Source organism: Notothenia rossii, assembly GCF_949606895.1.
Source record: "Notothenia rossii genome assembly, chromosome: 8".
In the NCBI taxonomy this organism is placed as follows: Eukaryota; Metazoa; Chordata; class Actinopteri; order Perciformes; family Nototheniidae; genus Notothenia; species Notothenia rossii.
The window spans coordinates 9,015,943-9,039,106 of NC_136906.1; the positions used below are offsets into that span (position 1 = coordinate 9,015,943).

A 23,164-nucleotide genomic window follows, 5' to 3' on the forward strand; every position below is an offset into this window, starting at 1 on the left:
TCATTGGGGAACTCAATTCCCTGGGCTGGCCACGAGGTAAGCATAAAACAATAGCTCGCATCAAACAGTATTTTCACTGGCCTGCGAAGAGAGGTCACACTGCATATATTTTTTAAATGTATTTATTTTAAGAGTGAAGTGTCCTCCACTGAATGATCCCACCACTGCCACCAATTGCAGAGACCAAGCAGTAAGGCAACAGGACACAGGAGTGGTTTAAATAAACTGGGTCCAAAGAAAACATCATAAATCAATCATTTCTAATAACTAGGCCTATAAAAGAGGTCGACAGAAAATACCTCAAATAAACATGGCATCTTAACAGGTGTTAACTCAACAAACTAACCTGCTACAATGACAAACCAAGGAACCTATCGTGGCTTGGCCAAACCAAGTTGAAACCAAGGGATAATTAATTGTTACAGAATACACAAAGGACACTGACAAAACACAAATCCCCCCTTTGACATGGAAGCAGGTGGTTTGTCCCAATCTGTCCCAGTTGGCTCCTTGCCGTATTTTTGAGTCATAGGTTAAACTTTCAAGTTTATTTGCATTAAAAACGTGTTTTAAACCCTTCTATTCGAAGTTGATATTTTTGTTTCTTAAAAGATAAAATCTTTAAAAACATGCTGTTTGCCATTTTTAAAGTTTGTTGGAAGAAATAAAAAATATTGCTCACTGACGTGGAGCTTTAGGTCTGCAATGCTTTAAAAAAAATGTTTTAGTTGTCTCAGTTTTGAAGAGTGAATATGGATGTTTAATTCACAAATGAGTATGAATAATCTCTGTTTTTTAAAGTACAGACACATTCAGAATGCATGACGATTCCTGCAAAGGTTTTGTAATAGACCCCTAGTACTCTTAATTTAAGTAATAATAATAAATGCTGATTTAGCTCATTAGTGGCCTGACTGGCCCTCCTAATTTGATCCAAAAAAAGTAAATGATGATCATATTAAAGGGGTGTCCAGCCCATATCAATAATATACCAAACTATATAGGCTAATATGAGATTCAGAAATTAGTTTAAAGGGCCCATATCATGCTTTTCCGGTTATTACCCATCCCCTTGTGTGTTATGAAGGTTTTTCTGCGTGTGAACGGTCTGCAGAGTCACAAACCCTCTACAGTAAGTACACCCTGTTTAGGATAGAGAGTGAATACCGGTGAATACACGTACTTTATAGAGATGCTGTATGAGAAACCAATGTGATTTTGGAAAATTGCACAATATAAATCTATTTTAGTAGAACTCAACAATGGAATTATGATCAGTAGAAATGGCCATGACATGGGACCTTTAAAAAATCATGTTTTCATTTTATAGTAGGCCTACCTTACATGAACCTGTTTGAAACTTGAATGACCCCCTATTGTGATTATTTATATTTTAAAACCTTTAACAACTATATTTATATTTTCATAAATATTTACATTTATGTATAAATGTGTAGCAGTTAAATAAACACAATTAATAGTTGATCTCATTCATACCTGTTTTGTATTAACTCAAAAAGATAATAAAGTTTGCTAAGCCACCTTTTTGTTTTAATTGATTAATTAGACAAAATTATTTGTGTTGAAAGTCATATACTGTTGTCTCAAACGGATAGACTAGGTTATTCATTGCTTTGCCTAATAGTTGCTTAAAATGCTACAATAACATTTGCAATTCTTTTTTGATCTGCCATGTACGTTATCAATGTCTCTCAGCCACCTTATGTCGTGTACAAGTGGGCGTATTTAGTAGGGGGCGTGGTTTGTGCGGCTGCAGCTGAACCCTTCTCGAAAATGCCAGGGTTGACTGAAGAGTCAGTTTCATCATGCCCACGTAAAGCCAACTCAAAAGCCCCACAAAACTTCATTATTTTGGATAAAATATGCCTGTTTTTATCCACCTCCTCATTGTGTTTCCTCACCACAATCCTGTTGCCGTCGTCCAGCTGCGTAGCAGTTGCTTACTTGGGGCGATAAGATAATCGCCCCTCTCGTATTAGTTTTGAGGACGCTGATTGGCTACATTTTATGACATATGTTCATATCTTGAATCAGCCATTGGCTAACCTGCTACAGACACCCGCCTCCTTAGGGCGATTTCTCTATTGCCCCAGAACTGAACTTCAGTCATACAGTGTACAGTGTTTATTTTTAAATCATATTTTACACATATTTCTGGGTGCATTACATATTTTAAACACAAATATTGACAATTTATGTAATTAATTATTATTATTATTACTATTATTATTATCATTATTATTATTATTATTATTATTATTATTAATAATAATGTTTTTGTGTGTGGTTTAGGGAGGGCGACGGCCTATCGCCCTCTATTGGCCAGCCACCACTGGCAAACACGTCCTTGTTTTAAGGTCGGTATCATAGCAACACCTTTTCAAATGGCAAACCAGACTATGCAGCCCAGTGACTTTCAGGCTTGTCTTTCACAAAGGATTGCTGCTATCTGTTGAAACGTTTAAGAGTTCCAGAGAAATTTCCTGAATTCTTTTCTCGCTCTCTATCTACCTCTCCCTGCCTTGAAACAACCACACAAAAAAACAAACACACCCAAATGGGTCAGACCTCTAACTTGAAGGCTTCCTTCCCTTGCCTGTTGAAAATACAACAGGGTTCTCTGTTCCTGTTGCAGCTTTCGACAGGACCACAACATTTAAAAAGGGTATGTATTTTGTGTATTATTTAGCAATATCTGCATTTTGAGTTAAAAGTTCTTTAGATGCGTAGTTCTCTAGCAAACTTTAAGCAGAAATACTGGAGGCCAATAAATAGATAGATAGATAGATAGCTGGATAGATAGATAGATAGATAGATATATAGATAGATGGATGGATGGATGGATGGATGGATGGATGAATAGATAGATAGATATTTACTTTATCTATCCAAATTGGGAAATTATTTAGTTCCAGCAGCGTCAAGCATTACACAAGTTAAACACGTTTAAAAGATACAATAAGATACAAATGAAACACAAATAAAAACGGACACTAGCATTAAGTATATACAATTGACAATAGAAAAGACATTGGATTGAGTATACATTATCATTGTGCAGAAAGCTGTAGTGCAAATTGTTCGGGATTATTGAAGAGGAGACACTTTACAAACTATGGGGAAGTCAATTTTGTGCCAGCCAGAGGTGAGTTGTTATACAGGGTTATTGCAGTTAGCAGTCTGTTAGAGAAGGCGCTCCGCTGTATGTCCAGCTGCTGGTGGAGAGGGTGGGTAGGGTTATCCGTGATAGAGAACCGTTCGTTCAGAGTCCTCCTCTCCACAACAGCTAAAAAAGTGTCCAGTTTGACGGCGTTGACTGAGCCAGCTTTCTTAATGAGTTTATTAACCTATATAATAATGTTTTTATCAGAGCCAGTGGCGAACCGTCAGGGCCCTCTAGGTCCTCTCTGAGGGCCTAAGATATTCCAAAAAATGATACTTTATACACATTTTTTTGTTTGTTATATTTTTCATTAGTTTTACCAAAATAACTTGATTTAATTGTATTTAAAATAACATTTCCAAATAAATAAATCCTTCAAATCTGCCTGTTCAGTTTCTGTTGGAATGTGAAGGGTTAAATGAAAGAAGCTTCTTTGGCCGTCTCTGCTAGTTACTGAGAAGATAGTTGATTGGTGGTCCTGCTGTAAATTCACAGAGGGCCAGCTATAGTAACTCAACGAGAGAGTAATGTCAAATGACAGTACAAATGACCAATCATATCTTCATTTTAAATGGGTGGACTTTATTTTTCTTAACAAGTTCCACCCGCTGTGAAGTTTATGCATGTGTGTTATAACAATGGGTCAAGCTAAGCGGAAGTAGCTAATTAACATAAGTTCGTTCATGATGGCTTCATGTCAGTGATAGTGATGACATTGTTGCGAAATTATTAACCGAGCCATTTTCAAGATTGAGTTACAATGACAAATTGGAGTGGCAAAGGATCAGCTGCATGACCCCGCCATCAAGTACTTCCTCCAAAAGGACAGGAGGATGGACTTTGTGTTTAAGTGATTCAGCATCAAAGGTCATTTTCAATGTGGGCCGCCGTGCCGACTTAATTCATTTGTAATTGTTACTTGGCTGTGGGTGCCTTTTCATGATAGGTGTTTATATAAATGTTGTTGTTTTGTGTGGTAGAGGGTTGCTGTCATTGATGTGTTTTGCACCCCGGGCCATTGTTTTGATATTCCGCTGAAGTATACGCTGTGACTTAATGAAGGGGGTTGTCAGAAGGCCTGGTATAAAAGTCACGGCTCGCCACTGATCAGAGCATGGTATTTTTCCAAATAAAACTTGTTGTTTAAATATATTTTTTAATGACAGATTCACCTAGCAGTCATTGGGAAACAACATCATGGGGAGCCAATGCTCTGCACTCAGGAAGGGTCAAATAAAGGAAGATGAGGCTACCACCAAAGGGGAAAGTAGAGAAAAGTCACCTCTCATGCAAAGAAAGCCATCTTTGAAGGAGGAGGAGGGAACCATGAAGGAGACAACAGAGGAGGAAACTTTAAGGAGTCAAGTAGAAGAATCTTCCCCAAAAGAAACGGCATGTATTGAGTGCAGCAGTTCTCTTGCACATGGATATGCTGATGTTGATGTTCACACCTCAAGGTGAGATTCCCATGGTCACTAAACATGATTAATATGTGTATATTGAATTGTTTATAATAATTCTCATAGCTCTCAGCATTAACTGTTGTTTTTATCACGTCACAGTCCTAGCCTTTCTGAAACACATGATACTGCTTCAGCTATGACAGAGAACAAAGGTGAGTTCAAGTCAAAAGTTTGATTTCAAGTCAAAACTTGATTTCAATTCATGAGAAATTAAATGCCAATAACAAACATATTCCAATTCATTCTGTTGCATGTCTGTAAACTTTACTTGTGTTTAAACTATAAATGAATGTGCCATCATGTGTTTGTCATCTTTTAAAAGAGGCTGAGTGGGTTGACAACAACAGGTCTAAGCTCATTGACAACGTCCCCCTAGTGATGGCAATAGCTGATGAGTTGCTTCAGCAGACATTCATACGAAAGGAGATGTATGCCAACATTGAAGCTGCTACAACCAACCAGAATAAGATGAGGGAAGTCTACAAAACCCTCACAACTTCAAAAGTCAAATCTGCCTTCTATAAAATCCTTCAAGAAAAACAGCCAGGGATTTGTGAAAGTATGTGATGACTTTTTGATAACTTGTATACAAAATGATGATAATGTCTATATGGTAAGCGTAGGGTTATGGGTTAGGGTTAGGTTCAACCGACTTGTCAAATATATAATTCTGACAAAATAATTTGACACAGGTATTTCCAACCTTTTTATTCAAATAGCATTTGGAAAAAACATTGTAGCAATTTACAAGATTAACAAATGTATTACACAGTGCAGGATTGCTGTAGCCCTCAAGATACTGCTTTGATTATGCTTTGACATCACAACTCTTGTTCATTGCAGCAGAAGATTTCGTCAAAGAAGTCATCAAAATTCACAAAGCACACCTGAGGGAACAGTTCAAATACGAGTTTGAAGGCCCTGATAATGATCGTGGGGAGGCACAATTATTAGACAACATTTACACAGAGCTTCACATTGTACAAGAAGATCGACAACAAGAGGGAGTACAACGTGTCAATATAGAACATGAGATTTGGGAGATTGAAGACAAGGCGAGGAGTCAAAAAGCTGGGGAGTGCACTAAACTTGATTGCAACAACATCTTTAAAAGTACACTAAAAGATAGTGTGTCATCTCAGCAAGCGGACTTTAAAGCTATCAGGACCGTGGTGACAAAGGGAATTGCAGGCATTGGAAAAACTGTGTCTGTTAAGAAGTTCATTCTCGACTGGGCAGACGGGAATGCCAATCAGGACTTGGACTTCATCTTTGTGCTACCATTCAGGAAGTTAAATCTGGTAAAAAATCAGCATAGCCTTGAAACACTTGTGAGAGAGTTCCATCGAGAACTTAAAAAGATATCAGTTGCAAGAGTATTTGCTGATCACAACGTTTTGTTCATTTTTGATGGTCTCGATGAAAGCCAGCTTCAACTGAATTTTAGGAAAACAGAACTATTGACAGATGTCACCAAAGAATCATCAGTGGACACTCTTGTGACCAACCTCATCCGGGAAGATCTTCTTCCCTCTGCTCATGTCTGGATAACCTCAAGACCAGGAGCAGTTCAGCGCATCCCTAGACGTCATGTATACCGGTGGACCGAGGTCAGAGGATTTAATGATCCACAAAAAATAGAGTACTTCCAAAGGAGAGTTGAGGACAAGTCGATTGCTGCAAGAATTATCGACAACATTATGATGTCCAGGAGCTTGTATATTATGTGTCACATACCTATCTTCTGTTGGATTGCGGCAAAAGTTTTTGCAGTTTTGCTGCTAAGAATGGACAATACTCAAGATAAAGACATAAAGATACCCACAACGCTTACCGAAATGTACACACATTTCCTTTGCATTCAAATGCAGGTAGCTACCGAAAAGTATGGCGAAGAAAACGGATTAGATCAAGGGGAGATCTTCGAGTCGAATGATGAATTCATTTTTAAATTAGGTAGGATGGCATTTGAATATTTGATTGAAAGCACTATCGTATTTACTGACAAGGATCTAGAAAAATATGGCATTGACATACGTAAAGCTGGAGTTGACTGTGGGTTGTGCACAGTGGTATTCAAACAAGAGGAAGGTTTGTACAGAAAGAAACTCTACTGCTTTGTTCATCTGACAGTCCAGGAGTACTTTGCCGCTCTCTTTGTGTACCGCAGTTTTGCAAGTAAAAAGATAGATTCCCCAAGCCTCATGAATTTCCTGCTCAAAGGGTCCGAAAAAGAGCTCAAGTGTATCTTGGATGCAGATCCAATTGATTTACCTTTGGATGAGCTGATAGAAATTTCAATAGCTAATTCTCTTCGGAGGAAGACAGGAGAACTGGACATGTTCCTGAGGTTCCTTATTGGCATGTCCCTACGATCAACACAAGAACTGCTTCAAGGCTTGATTCAGCAGACAGAGGAACACTCTAGAGTTGTTCAGGAAATAAAAACAAGTCTTGAAGGAATAAATATGTTTGGTTGCCCCCCTGAAAGAAGCCTGAACCTTGTTCATTGCCTGATCGAGCTGAAAGACAGTTCCATACACGATACTGCGCAGAAGTATTTGAAACCAGATCATGATGCAGAAACACAGCTTTCCCCTTTTCAGTGCTCCGCTTTGGCCAACTCAATTATAATGTCAAAAGAGCCCCTAGAAGAATTCAACCTGAAGAAATACAGACCTTCAGCAAATGGTATTTTTAGGCTTGTCCCAGCTGTGAGGAACTGCAAAAAAGCAAGGTGGGTTGGTTACTGGTAGAATAAATACATTGCCTGCAATCACACAAAAAACAACAATCTAAATTACAGCATGTAAGCTGAAAGGCTTACCTATTTGTAATTTACCTGCACAGTGGAAACATAATAATACGTATCTTAAACTGAGATTTTAATTGATCTTGTATTATTCTTTATTTTATTTATTTCAGAATTTCAGGGATGAATCTTGATGTTTACCTTTGTGAAACGATCTCATCAGCTCTTCGGATGCCAAACTCTGTGCTTACTGAACTACACCTGATCGATATATCCTTAAGTGACAAAGGTGCGCGGGTCTTGGGTAATGGACTTGAAAACTCTGAGTGTAACCTTGAAGCTCTGAGGTTAGTAAAAGTATTATTTTGTGCGATGCTGTTTTTCTTTCTTTTTTCTTTTCTGTTGTTTGTAGTACTTTTGGATAAATTGGGTTGGAAGTGAATTGCATTAAACCATTGGTAATTTTGGCATAGCTGATTTTATATAATTCCAGTGGAAAATGGCCTCTTAGCCAAGAGGATTATTAAGCGACAAGGGCAATAAGAAACATAACTCACCCACTTTCAGTCAGTGTTGCCGAGTAATTGTTGTTGCTGTTGCTGCTATACATGCACTCGGGACAGTTTGCCTGTTTTTGTCTGGTGTGTTTAAAGTTTCTCAACTAAAGACCCTTTACAAGAAGAAATGGCATCAGCTATCAAATCAGTCATCAAAAAGGAGACTCTAAGGGAACTTGAGCTGAGTGGCAAAATAATGGTCGATACATTATACCCTTTGCTTTCTGATGGACTGTTCAGCCCTAAACTAGAGACGCTCAGGTCAGTCTCATACTGTTGTTGTTATTCCCCAAAATGTTGAAGTATGAAAACAAGGTTTTTAACTTGATTGATTATATGTCATCTGGCAGAATTATGTATTTGTTCTATGAAGATATACCCATTTTAGGAATACATGATCTGCTCAAACAACTAATCCAGAAAAAAGTTGTCTTTGATTCGAAACTCTACTGTTATGTCAAATTGTTTTAGATCACAAGTCAAATTGGCAAAGTGGAATCATCTATTTATTTATTTGTTAAATTAATGTAATGTTTTTCACCTGTGTGCCAAAAGACTGAACAGAAATCAGGGGATTGCAGAGATCTTTAAGGAGTTTGTGGCTGCGCTTGCATCCAAGCCATGCTCCTTACGACAGCTGGAACTGAGTTACACCAGTTTAAAAGACTCAGAAATGGAGATCCTCTCTACTGGGCTGATGAGCATAAACTGTAACCTGGAGGTGTTGAAGTAAGGAAGCAAATAAGCCCAATAATGTCTAAGAAAGTCAACTACAACTCATTGTACATCGAAAAAACGAAATTGTGAATATATTAGTTAACGTATTATTATGTTAAGCAATTAAACAATATTTTTACATTTGTCTTTCAGTCTCAGTCACAACAGACTCACTGAGAAAGGTTGTAAGATGTTGGCCTCAGCACTCAGCTCCAAATCTTCCCGTCTGACAAAACTAGACCTGAGCTACAATGACCTGCGCGACTCAGGAGTGATGGCGCTCTGTACTGCACTGACAAAACCACAATGTGGTTTGAAAACACTAAGGTAGTGTAATGTCTCAATTATATTAGAAATGTATTCATCAAGACGTAATGCTTAGTTCTTGAGTATTTCTAGCCAAACACCTTATGCGACGCTAACTTAGTAGCTAGGTGTCTAATGCTAATAAGCTGTGGCCATGCTCGCCTCATGATTGGCTGGGGCAGATGTACTGCTAAATTAATTGTAAAAGACTTACAGGGCTTCACTACAGCGTAGTCCAGTTTGTTTAGGTATGTTCAGGAGCAAATAACTGTCTAACTTGCTTGCTAGTTAAGTTTTTTTTCTGCATGTAAACCGTCTGCAGAGTCAAAAACCCTCAAAGTACACCCTGTAGCAAGTAAAACTCTAACACAGAAATGACCTGTCTGTGCTGCCCCAGAACACCTCGTTGGAGATTTTTCATTTTCCATTTTTTTCTTCCTGGGTATGGTGACCTAACCATACCCAAATGGACCAATCCGCGGAGCCGTTACGTTAAGTCCGCGGGGGGGGCAGGAGCTCAAAAAAGCAGTTTAGGACAGAGAGTGAATACACATACTATACAGAGATGCTGTATGAGAAACCAATGTGAGTTTAGAACATTGCACAATGTAAATCTATTCTAGTATACCTCAACAATGGAATTATGATCAGTAGAAACGGCCATGTCATGGGCCCTTTAAACATCCAAGTTTTTACTTGTTTACTGGTGTGTCTACTAGCTCTGCAAATCATGGGTGAATAAAGAAACTCTGTAAGCAGCGATTTGTACATGAATGTCATTAGCTCGCCCGGTGTCCACTGTGAAACAGTTTTAGTTGTTGCGGTCTGCGTTGCCGCAGAGGTGTACACATTGGTGTGAGACGTGCTGTCAGAGGTAACTAGAGTGAGAACCCTACCCTCTGTGTTCAGACCTCATCAGCACCTGCTGAAAGAGTGTTTTCAACACTCAGACGTACAACCACTAAGGAGAGATCTTGACTTCTCCCAGGGAACGTCAATATACATTTTTCAAAAAAAAAATTAGATGATGAATTGATTATGTTTTGTTTGTGGCCTGAATAATATATGATGAATTCAAAATCTTTGTTCTTTAAATGTTGTTTTTAATTTATTGTTGTAATTTTTCATTACATCTCTTTTCACATGTTTTCATGTTATTTATTTTTTGGGGAATAAAATGTGGGATAAATGATCGATTAGAGCAGGGGTGCCCAACCTTTTTTGAACCGAGAGCTACTTTTAAAGCCAGTCTGCCGAGATCTACCAGTCCAAATAGAGAGGCGTAGACATTACTGAAAGCCTACTACCAGGTACATACACACTTCTACTTGAATAAAACTGACCTTTGTAAGATTAATACTTCATAAAATACTGCAGGTCCTTTATCTTACCTCTTTCTAATCTACACACATACAAATATTTAACTGAAGTTACACAACAGTGTTGTTGATACAGAGTTGGAGTTTATTCACACGTCACATACTACAGTGGGTAATGTTTCCAAGAAACATTGAACAGTGCTGCCACATATGACACAGGAAAAAAAGAAAAGACTCTGAACCCTTTCTTTGCCATTATATAAAAATAGTGTTGCTACAAAAGTATAAATTAGGTTTACAAATAAGACAACTCAGATCTGAAGCTACACAGGAATCTGCTGCCAAAGTGCAATACAAAAGACAACATTTATAGAATCAAACCCTTTTTTTGTTGCATTTTATTAGAATATAAAAAGAAATGCCTTTAAAATAGGATGCAAGCAACACTAGTTTCTTAACCTGAATTGATAATAGACTATAATCAATGTAAACAGAACAGATCTTAATGTTTACATTCTTATACCATTTTGTACAATAATTATAATGAATAAGTTCAAACAAACTAAAACTTACAGCTGATTAATAACGGTATCTAACTTGAGTTTTTATTATATCAAAAACCTGTTGAAATGCTACTGTTATTTTTGCTGTCCCCAAAAAGCGCGTCGGCAGCCTCCAGGAATGCTTATTTCACAACTTCGCCGTCTTAGAAAGACTTCATGTGTTCGTAAGAACGTGTCTGACACGATAAGATATATGGTAGCAGCCTTGCTCTTGTTGTTGGGCCTGGTGAAAATGGACTGCTGTGCATTTAGCTGTCGTCTCGGGTCCCTCCCCTTTTGGGAGCGTAGGGCAGAATTAGGAGGGAATTCCGTCTCGTAGCGTTTGTGCACTGTTTTGAAATGCCGCTCCTAAATTACTCTTCTTCGATAAAGCCACGCTCGCACTGCAGATGAGACAGATGGATTTGAATTGGAATAGATACAAAAATAATCATCCTCCCACTCGGAGTGAAAATTATATATTTTGGGCTTTTTTGCTTCTGCCATAATTGCGGTCTTGTGTGCGGACTGTCACTCCTGTTGACACCATGGATGTATAATAAGAACTGGATACAGCGTGGGAGGCGGGGCCTCATTAATTCCCCTGAGAGCTGCTCATTGGCGCATGAAGATAAAATGGCCCAACTTTTGAGAGAGCGAAACGTCACAGATTACCTGTCTGAGAAGTACCCGTGTGTGCGCTCATAGAGCATGCACAACTTTAACCACGCCCCCCAAAATGCTCGTTCCCATTATGCACGTCAATTTGTACACGTAACAGCACTGTCACGATTCTCATGTTATGTCACGTTTATAGTTTTGTAGGTTTGGGTGTTTTTGCTGTTTTCCATATCATGTTTTCCTCTGGGTTATTGTCTGGTCCTTTCCCCTGTGTTTTCCTCTTGTCATTAGTTTCCCTGGTGTGTCTAATTGTCTGATTATGTTCACCTGGGCCCCTGTGTTTTCTCCTCCCTCCTCACCTGTGTCTTGTTGTGTGATTGGTCTTGTGTGTATTTAAGTTCTGGGTTTTCTGTCTGTCTTGGTCGGTTCGTCTTGTTCCCTGACTAGTTCTGCGGTGAGTGCTCTGTTTTGTCATTGTATATATATATATATATATATATCATAGCCTTGAAATAAAGGAATTTTCAGTTTATATCTGCATTTGGGTCTTGCTTGTTTCACAAACCGTGACAGTACGAACCGACCAAGAAATGGGCCCAGCAGATCCGTTCGAGTCGGAATTATTACATTTTTCCTTTTTTTGGCTAACTGCTCGGATAGATGGAAGAGAGCACCCGGAGTTCAGCAGCGAGAGGCTGTGTTGTCGGAGGCGCGCCAGATGCCTAGAGAGAAACTAGGTATGGTGAAGTTCTTACCTGGCTGGATTTCAAAGATCCTCCCTGTGTGTGATTCCCGGCCTGTTAGCCCCCCAGCCTGGCACCATACGCCTCGGTGGGTTCCGTCTGTAGTCATCCCGTGCTTCTGCCCCAGTTCCTGCTCCTGTCCAGGAGTCATATTCTGGAACTCGTCTGGCTTATGGAGGTCCACGGAGTATTCAGGCGGCTGCTAAGAGGAGGAGTCGCAAGGCCAAGCGAGCAGCTCAAGCCCCAAGAGCCATGTTTCCAGCCCCAGAACAGGCCCCAGCAGCCATGGCTCCATGCTCCAGTACCGGCCCACGCAGCTTTGCTTCCATACTCCATTACCTGGCTTACACAGCCAGGGTCCAGGCTTCCGCTCCGCACCCAGCAGCCATGGTTCTGGCTCCAGAACCGGACCTTACAGCCATGTTTCCGGCTCCAGTGCCGGCCCACACAGCCATGTTTCCGGCTCCAGTGCCGGACCTTACAGCCATGTTTCCGGCTCCAGTGCCGGCCCACACAGCCATGTTTCCGGCTCCAGAACCGGACCTTACAGCCATGTTTCCGGCTCCAGTGCCGGCCCACACAGCCATGTTTCCGGCTCCAGTGCCGGACCTTACAGCCATGTTTCCGGCTCCAGAACCGGACCTTACAGCCATGGTCCCGGCTTCAGTGCCGGCTCCAGTAACCATGGTCCCGACTCCGGCTCCTCGTCACCTGCTGACTCATCGGCCGACGCCAGCTCCTCGAGTCCTGTCGGCTTACCGGCCGACTCCAGCACCTCGTCTCCGGTTGACTGTCCGTCCGACGCCAACCCTATGTCCTGAGCCGTTGGAGGTCCCGCAGACTACTCTTCTGCCGGGGGTCCTGCCAACTCCATGTCTGGTCCCGTTGGAGGTCCCGCAGACTACTCTTCTGCCGGGGGTCCTGCCAACCCCATGTCCTGAGCCGTTGGAGGTCCCGCAGACTGCTCTTCTGCCGGGGGTCCTGCCAAACCCATGTCCTGTGCCGTTGGAGGTCCCGCAGACTACTCTTCTGCCGGGGGTCCTGCCAACTCCATGTCGTGTCCCGTTGGAGGTCCCGCAGACTACTCTTCTGCCGGGGGTCCTGCCAACCCCATGTCCTGAGCCGTTGGAGGTCCCGCAGACTACTCTTCTGCCGGGGGTCCTGCCAACCCCATGTCGTGTCCCGTTGGAGGTCCCGCAGACTACTCTTCTGCCGGGGGTCCTGCCAACCCCATGTCCTGAGCCGTTGGAGGTCCCGCAGACTACTCTTCTGCCGGGGGTCCTGCCAACCCCATGTCCTGAGCCGTTGGAGGTCCCGCAGACTGCTCTTCTGCCGGGGGTCCTGCCAACTCCATGTCTTGCCACGTTGGAGGTCCCGCCGACAACTCTTCCGCTGGGGGTCCTGCCAACTCCATGTCCTGTCGCGTTGGGGATTCCGCCGACTGCTCTACTGCCGGGGGTCCTGCCGGTCCTGTGTCCTCTTCCATGGGGGATCTTGCCGACACTGGCTCCTGACCGGCCTCCGGAGCTGTCGGGTCTTCACCCCTCCTCAGAATCTGCCTTGCCCCCTGGCCGTCCGCCCGAGATTCCCTTCATGGACTCTGCCTTGCACCCGGGCCGTCCGCCCGAATTCCCCTTTTTTTAACTCTGCCTTGCCCCCGGGCCGTCCGCCCGAGACCCGTCCTCCAGACCCCCTCCACCCACCCTGCTGGACTTTTGTTTTTTTGGGACGTCTGGAATCCGTTCCTTGAGGGGGGGTTATGTCACGATTCTCATGTTATGTCACGTTTATAGTTTTGTAGGTTTGGGTGTTTTTGCTGTTTTCCATGTCATGTTTTCCTCTGGGTTATTGTCTGGTCCTTTCCCTTGTGTTTTTCCTCTTGTCATTAGTTTCCCTGGTGTGTCTAATTGTCTGATTATGTTCACCTGGGCCCCTGTGTTTTCTCCTCCCTCCCCACCTGTGTCTTATTGTGTGATTGAGTCTGGTGTGTATTTAAGTTCTGGGTTTTCTGTCTGTCTTGGTCGGTTCGTCTTGTTCCCTGACTAGTTCTGCGGTGAGTGTTCTGTTTCTCATTGTATATATATATCATAGCCTTGAAATAAAGGAATTTCCAGTTTATATCTGCATTTGGGTCCTGCTTGTTTCACAAACCGTGACAAGCACCGCGCGTTCATGACAGCATGGTACTGGATTGCTATATGATGGAGTTTGATATTAACGAGGCGGCCGCGGCAGTTAGCAGCTAGCAGCTAGCTAGTAATTATGCTAATTTATACATCAGTCGTTATGTACTTTTATATTATGCTGTATATACATATACATATATATATATATATATATATATATATATATATATATATATATATATATATATATATACACACAGTGCAATAAGCTTCTTAGTGCAATAAGAAGCTACAGGGACGTTAATCTACGTCGGTAATATTAGCTTTATTTAATACAACATTTACGGTACAAGTTTAACATCATACAGCTGTAGTATAATATTTTACAAATGATGAATTACAGCAAACATGTGCAATATATCCATTATTACAGCTCCGTGGGCAGTAAGGCGATATGGGTCCGTTCTTATTGTGCATCCATGGGTTAAGGTAAAACCATAGGTTGACACGGACAACCTCTGCTAACTAGTGGAGAAGCCCCTCACTGCAGTGCCTCAATGAGCTCGATGTGGGCGGGAGCTCAACGTGGGCGGAGCTTCACAGATGACGCGTTGCATCCATACAGTCTATGGTTGCATCCTGTTTTCCAGGTAGCAGTTCTCTTCCCTCCCTTCAATCTAACCCTTCCCTTCCCCCCATCCTAATCCCAACCACTCCCTACCTTTTTACCTAATCCTAATCTTCCTTCCTCCCTCCCAAAACCTCTCCTACTGTAAGAAATTAAAATCAATGTTGATATGACGTAATTTAAATTAAATACAGGGTTTTAATTTAAAGCAGTTTTATTCTGAAAAAACCGGAAGTTCACACTAACTATTAATTTAACACTATTATTCTGAAAATTCTTCATTTCTGGTTAGCATTAGCATGTGGCTAACGTTTTGAAAACCGTGAAGTGACGGTGAAGTGACGTATGATGTTGCACACTAAACACTGGGATTAACACTCATTTATTGACGCTGAAATAACGTTTATCAGGGAATGTTTAAATAACCACAGACATCAGAATTATATAATAATATAAGATATAATATGTTACTTTTGTGACTGGGTAAGTACCACAACACGGGAGTCGGGACGTCACGTGCCTCAAAGGTTGAGCTCCCGTCCACGTTGAGCTCATTGAGGCATTGCGCACTGCATTGAAGGGTACTACAACTAGTGCCCACTGCCCACTAGCCACGCCCCGACACATGGGGTCACGCCGGCCAATCACAAAGCTTTGATGCGTTTAAGTGCATTATTCTGGCACAGGACGATTATGTTATAGGACATTAACGATAAAACAGAATATTGTTGTTCTATTTTTAGACACATCTCGTCGTGATTGACTGGTTGTGCACCCCTGGATTAGAGTGTCAATTAATACCAGTATCAATAAGCAGTATCTGTATCGCTAAAGTCCTAAGGATAGCTATCCCCAAATATGAGTTGAGTAAAATACATTGTGTGTAAATGAGGGTTAGTGTTGAATAAAAATGTACTTCTAAAAATGTTTTGGCCATGTTAAGGATACAACAGTTTTGCCTATTCTTCTTCTGCATCTTACAAGTGTCAACTTGTGTGATGCATGATGCTACATGTCAAAAGGTTTAGAGGGAACACCTTATAAATTCATATAAAATGGGGTTTGTGTCTTGTTAACAAGGGGAAATTGCTGCTGATATGTCATTGTTGTTTGATTTCTGTAGGCTGTCATTTTGTAAAGTGACAGTAGATGGATGTTTCGCCATGGCCTCAGCTTTGAGGTCTGAACACTGCAGCCTCAGAGAGTTGGACCTGAAGTTTAATCACTTGGCAGATAAAGGAGTCACGTTGCTGACTGACATACAGAGGGATGCTTGCTGCAGTCTAGAGAAACTCAAGTAAGCTCAAACTGGCAGTTCAGTCACTTCTATCATTATTCCAGGATTCATTTGCAGGCTTGAAGTTTATTTGAAATCCATGTATTTCCCATCAGTGTGGACCAAAATGAGGAATGCTGGTTCGACCTGAAGCTACTGAGACTGTGTAAGTGTTATTGAACACGTCATTTATTTTGTATGAAAATGCTAAAGATATGACATTGCAATGTGTCCGGCAGTGGCTCAGTCAGTAGGGGCTTGGACTGGGAGCTGTAGGGTTCGCAAGTTCAAGTTTAAGTCCCCGAACAGCAGAGGTGGGGACTCGAGTCACATGACTTGACTCGAGTCACATGACTCGAGTCGCATATTTTTTGACCTGAGACTTGCTTGACTAACATTGATAAAAGACTTGACTTGACTTTGACTTGGTATTCATGACTTGAGACTTGACTTAAGCTTGAGACAGATGACTTGAAAGGACTTGATTGTTTAAAATGTAATATTTGCGTTTGTTTTTATAGTGGGATATTACGTTTATTTTTTTCGAAAAACGTGATTATAACGCCATGCGCGCAAACCTGACAACCCACTAGACGGCAGGAGTGTCAGTTAACATGGCAGCGGCTAGCTTTACTCCAAAAATAGTTAAGTTTGGATTCAAGGATTATTTTGTCGATGATGCTAATAAGAAGAGAACAGCGGTATGCAGGGTCTGCAGCATAAAGATCAGTGAGAGGACCACCACAACATCCAACTTCATTCGTCACTACAAAAAAAACCCACAGAGAAAGGTAGGCTACGTGACTGTGTTGTGTTAGCTAGAAAGCTAACGTTAAGTTTAAGCTACGTTAGTCTTGGTTTCAAACCGATTAAGCATTGCAAAGAGAAGACAAAACTGTAAATGAACACTAGAACCGCCAAGGGATTAATTTTGACTAACCCTGATACTGACGGGCTGTCAGGAGAGGGAGAGAGAGAGAGGAAAAGAGATGCCTCGTTTATTTCCCCTGTGTTATTATCAGAAGTTACTGTAAACCTTTGAATAATGTAGTTAATTTACTTTTAGTAGTTTCTTTAAATGTTTTAATTATGTTGTTTTTGTTTGTAGAAGTGCATCATTCCTTGATTTATTGTAAAATGAATCTGAACTTTTTGATCTGTTATGATGATAAACTGAAGCCATTTCTAAATTAACCCAATTAAGTGAGTTTTAAATCGTCCTACTTAGTTTATAAGGAAATTATGAAGAGGAACAAATTAAATGGTTTGAAAATGATATCTATGTAGGTGATGACGCTGTTGGCGGTTCTAGTGTTAACAGAAATTTAAATTAAATATGTGTAATGGCAAATGCCATATATGATTTGCTTACCTGGAATTCTGCCTTTTTGAACAGACTTTTTGAGTCTATATTGTCTACAGTTCTGGGGTTAATATGAATCTAATATGATTGTCATCGGTCTAAATTATATTTCAAATGATGAGTATGTAATGTGTATGTAATGAAGATCATAGTGTAGGTTGAATCCATTTTCAGGACCACTGTCTTTTAACTGATTTAAATGCGGAAACTGGGGTTATTCATCAGAATTTCGTATGACTTGACTTGACTTGACTTGACTTGACTTGACTTGACTTGACTTGTTTGACCCGAGCAATGACTTGACTTGACTTGCTTGACTCTCACCACAGTGACTTGGGACTTGCTTGATACTTGTAGGTCAAGACTTGAGACTTGCTCATGACTTGCACATGTAGGACTTACTCCCACCTCTGCCGAACAGACTTAAAGTATGGAGTGTGGACTGCTACTTGGAGAGGTCCCAGTTCACCTCCTGCCCTGCCGTGGTGCCCTTGAGCAAGGCACCGGACAACCCCCCCACTCCCATTGCTCCCCGGGCGCTGTACAATAGCTGCCCACTGCTCCTAGTACTATGGGTTAAAAGCAGAGAACAAATGTCACTGTGTGTGCTGTGTGCTCTGCATGTGTGACCATTAAAGAGGGTTTCATCCCTCCCAATTCTCTATCAGGTTAATACAAGTCTTAAAACATATTTTAAATGTGATAAGGATATGATGTTGATAGGCAATTTTCATCACTGTGAAATATCAACGGTAATGTGCAAGTCTGTTTAACTTAGCTTAACCCCTCAACTCTTGTCACCAATCTGTTTATGTGTGTGACACGTGTATGTGTGTGTGTGTGCTAATGTGTACTTACTGTAGTGTCCTAGTTTTTGCCTTGCAGTCTTTGAGGTCAAATAAGGAGCAAACTTTCCACATCGTGTAAAGAGGAACAATACCCACAGGCACACAAGCTTACACACAGACACACAGAAACAGACACACACACACATACACACACACACACACACACACACACACACACACACACACACACACACACACACACACACACACACACACACACACACACACACACACACACACACACAGGTCCGTCTGTTTCTGGGGAAATAACAATTGGGTACTTTAAGTCCATTTTCCTATTCTTAGTTAGACACGTTTACTTCAGTAGCATTCTCGACTTTTACTTGAAATTGAGTATTTTAACAGTGTGGTTGGTTTCAACCACAATGATTATTTAGTAGCACAGTATGTGTCACCTGCCAGTAAACCAGGAAAGTTTTTTTCCCGTTGCTTTGGTTTAATACTTTCTATTTCCAATGAACTAGCAGATACTCCCACCCTGTGTACTGTACAGGCTTGTCTACATTCCTTTTCACTCAAGTTTCACGGGAAGTACCAAACCTCTGAAGGAACTCTTGCACTCACATTCAGAATTTAAACAGCATGAAAAAAAACAAAAAGCCTTGTTTTAAGTCTGATTATAAGAGAATTTGGAAATGTGTCTACAGCTACAGTAAACTACAATTAATTTTCAAACCAAACTGTCATTCCCTCTATTCCACCTCAGGCAGAGAGAGACATGCAGTACATGGATAGAGACACACACATACACACACACACACACACACACACACACACACACACACACACACACACACACACACACACACACACACACACACACACACACACACACACACACACACACACACACACACACACACACACACACACACACACACACACACACACACACACACACACACACACACACACACACACAGCGAAGCTAATTACTTTGTTATTGTTTATTGTGTCTTGCAGATGCGTCTGATCTGACACTGGACCCTAACACAGCATGCGTGAATGCAATTTTGACAGAAAAGAACAAAAGGGCAGATCATGTTGAGGAGAGGCAGCCATACCCTGATCATCCAGACAGATTTAAAGTGTTTCAAGTACTTTGTGAAGAAGGTCTGACCGGTCGACATTACTGGGAGGTTGAGTGTCCTACGGCTGACGTTGGAGTGGCGTACAAAAGTATAGACAGAATGGGAGACTGCTCAAGTGAAACAGTTTTCGGTGAAAATGAAAAGTCATGGTGCTTGACTTTTGATGGATTCTTTAAACATAATTCCTCTGAGGGATTTATTGTCCGCGATGAATTCAATTCATTCCAGAGTACCGTTGGGGTTTATCTAGACTGGCCGGCGGGTATTTTGTCCTTTTTTGAGGTCCGTCCTGATACACTGACCCACCTGTACACTGTCAATACAACTTTCAACAAACCACTCCATCCTGGTTTCTTCATCCCGAACGGATCAATTTACTTCCATAAACTAAATTAACCAAATATCTTGGCGAAAGAAATCTGTGCACAGCTACAGTAAGAGACCTACTCCCTGCTGGCTGAATGCAACACTGAAACATTCAACACATGTGCTGAACTGATTTAACATTTAAACTGAAATACCTAACATTTGAATCATTTTCAATGTTAAAGTATGATTAAGTAATAGGGGTTTGGTGGGTTTGAGACGATTGCCCATTGTTGTGTATATAGTTTATTTAAATGAATCACAGTTTCTTTTGAGAAGTCGTAGCACACCATTCCTACTCAATCCAACAAAACATTATGTGTATTTTGAGTTTAACTTGCACACAGTGGTGTCAAGTAACAAAGTACATTTACTGAAGTAATGTTCATAAGTCGTGGCTGAACCTGTCTCTGCGGTCCTGCCTGACTCTCACCATACTACTTCCCTGATGGCTCCCACAGGATTGCTGACATCCTCGTGGATTCATCTTCTTATTATAGACACATGCATTCCCAAACATTTGGTCTACCTATGTAAATGTATTATCTCTTCGATTGACACACGGCATCTATTGCAAGTCTGTCCGTCCTGGGAGAGGGATCCCTCCTCTGTTGCTCTCCCTGAGGTTTCTCCCATGTTCCCCTTTAAACTGTGGGTTATCTCTGGAAGTGTTTCCTTGTACGATGTGAGGGTCTAAGGACAGAGGGTGTCGTATTGTCATACTGATATTCTGTACAAACTGTGAAGTCCAATGAGACAAATGTAACATTTGTGATATTGGGCTATATAAATAAACATTGATTGATTGATTGATAAGTAATTTAGTTAATTGTACTTTGCCAGTGTTTTCATTTTATGCTATTTTATACTTCTCCTCATTACATTTTGGAAGCCCATATTTGTCATTTTCACTCAACTCTATTTATTTAACAGATAGTTACTTGATAACATCTGATTTTGACAGACAATACTTGGGAAAAACTTTTCAAATAGGAATCTTGGAATAGATGAAACCATCTAACATGATATGTAAGTAACTACAACCATAAGTGGGTTAACAGAAAATGAATTTGCAGACATTTTGCTAAGACACTTTTGGTCTCTTAAATGTGAAGATTTGCTGCATTTGATTTTAAATATGTTTTAAATACTTACATTTTGTTTTCTCTATGAGTTTGTTTTGCAAGAAGGAAAAGTCAAAGCACCAGGATAAGGGTTAAACAATAATCTGCTTTAATGGTGGAACATACAATGCATCACAAAAAAATTCAAAAGGGGCCCCCCTTTGGGTGCCCCTGCTCTGGTCCTCTCCTGGGAGAGGTCTTGCCCCTCGGCCGTATGAAGAAAAGAAGAGAGCGAACCAAAGGAAAACACAGGCTTTCATACTAAAAACACAGGAGGAGGTGTGTGGAGTCTTCCCCCAGAGGTCATCTCATTGGGAGAGACCAACACATGGCCTGTCGTACCCAATCAGCGCGACACAGCAGAAGAAACCCGGAAAAAAAAAGTCTCTTTCAGTTTGACGAAAACCAGATACCTTTTGGTGTCTGGAACGAACCTGCTCTAAACAACAAGTTTCCTTATCTTATTTCACATCTTGCAGCCAGCACACACACATCCCCCTTTATGGCTCTTTGTCTCTGTGGCCATCTTCCCCCCCCTCAGGTTACCACACACAAGTTAAAAATATGTTTTAAGATATAGTTGTTATAGTTGGCTAAATATACGTAATACATGTAAATGACCTTCATATCAATAATAACGAGGAACACATTACCTATGCTCTTAAGCAGTATTAGAGATGCTTTTCAAATAGTCAAACTTCACACAGGCCTAATATAGAGAACACACTCATTTATCCTGCAGCCCCTCACGCCATTTGAGCTATTGTTCACATCTTTACTTCAAATAAAAGGTTTCACATTGTATATTTCCAGCTTCCTTTACACATACTGTTATTATTAATACAAAGTAATTAACCACACACATCTATTTAAAACAAGTAGATTTCCCTGATAAGTGACGTGCTGAAAATCTTAAGAAGAATGTCCCCTCCCCCAGCTCTCTCGTCCCTGTCATAAAAGCTGCTTCCATTTCATGTAGAGTAATAAAACATGTTTAAGCTAATTTCTCCACACTGTTTGTAGCCATTTAGTACCCGCACATGAAATAATAAAAACAGAGGTATAGTTGAACAGTAATCACGCAGCACATATATTAACTGCAATGAAAACACACACACATCTGCCCTAAGCATGTGTAACGCACAGTAGCACAGTATGTGTCACCTGCCAGTAAACCAGGAAAGTTTTTTTCCCGTTGAGTTGGTTTAATACTTTCTATTTCAAATGAACTAGCAGATCCTCCCACCCTGTGTACTCTACAGGCTTGGCTACATTCCTTTTCACTCGAGTTTCACGGGAAGTACCACATCTCTGAAGGAACTCTTGAACTCACATTCAGAATTTAAACAGCATGACAAAAAACAAAAAGCCTTGTTTTAAGTCTGATGGTAAGAGAATTTGGACATTTGACAGAGGGACTTGAGAGAGATGTAGTGCATCTTTAATTAGAATATACTAAAATAAGCAGAAATCAATAGCAACACACACACACACACACACACACACACACACACACACACACACACACACACACACACACACACACACACACACACACACACACACACACACACACGCACACACACACACACACACACACACACACACACACACAAAGAGCAAAACCAATTCACTTTATTATTATCTTGTGTCTTGCTAATGTACGGTGGCCGACAGACGGCACTACACAACGGTTTTGCACCTGTTCACACTCACCGGACACTTTATCAGGTACACCTTGCTAGTACTGGGTTGGACCCCATTTTGCCTTTAGATCTGCCTTCATCTTTCATGGCATAGACTCAACAGGGTGCTGGAGACGTTTCTCAGGGATTTTGGTATTCTGCACATCCATGATGCAAATCTCCCGTTCCACCACATCCCAAAGATGCTCTATGATTTAGATCTGGTAACTATGGAGGCCATTTGAGTGCAGTACTTGTCATGAAGAAACCAAGAAACCAAGAAACCATATATATATATAGACATATGCCCTGTGAAATTGTAAGTCATATGGGTGGTGGGATAGAGACAATATCACAAAATATAACAAATGTATTTTTGTTATTGAATCAGTTTCTTTCAACAAATCATTACAATTGAAAAAACATTAACAG

At 40.9% G+C, this 23,164-nt stretch overlaps 1 protein-coding gene across 1 annotated transcript; it reads left to right on the forward strand.

Moving 5' to 3' along the window:
• Window positions 1–2,602: 2,602 nt before the first annotated feature.
• Window positions 2,603–20,661, forward strand: LOC307016941 (NACHT, LRR and PYD domains-containing protein 3-like). The gene is made up of 12 exons (XM_079646331.1): window positions 2,603–2,686; window positions 4,351–4,641; window positions 4,747–4,799; window positions 4,970–5,206; window positions 5,491–7,384; window positions 7,573–7,746; window positions 8,053–8,217; window positions 8,512–8,685; window positions 8,827–9,000; window positions 16,082–16,255; window positions 16,351–16,400; window positions 19,430–20,661. The coding sequence occupies exons 2-12, from the start codon at window positions 4,382–4,384 to the stop codon at window positions 19,951–19,953; spliced, it is 3,879 nt and encodes a 1,292-aa protein (XP_079502457.1). The 5' UTR covers window positions 2,603–2,686; window positions 4,351–4,381; the 3' UTR covers window positions 19,954–20,661.
• The last annotated feature ends 2,503 nt before the right edge of the window (window positions 20,662–23,164 follow it).

Bases quoted from the DNA above. Each gene is read 5' to 3' on its own strand.
- LOC307016941 (XM_079646331.1), top strand. From the start codon at position 4,382: ATGGGGAGCCAATGCTCTGCACTCAGGAAGGGTCAAATAAAGGAAGAT. The intron at 4,800-4,969 runs GTGAGTTCAAGT...ATCTTTTAAAAG, and splicing joins AGCTATGACAGAGAACAAAG to AGGCTGAGTGGGTTGACAAC. The intron at 7,747-8,052 runs GTTAGTAAAAGT...GTGTGTTTAAAG, and splicing joins TGTAACCTTGAAGCTCTGAG to TTTCTCAACTAAAGACCCTT.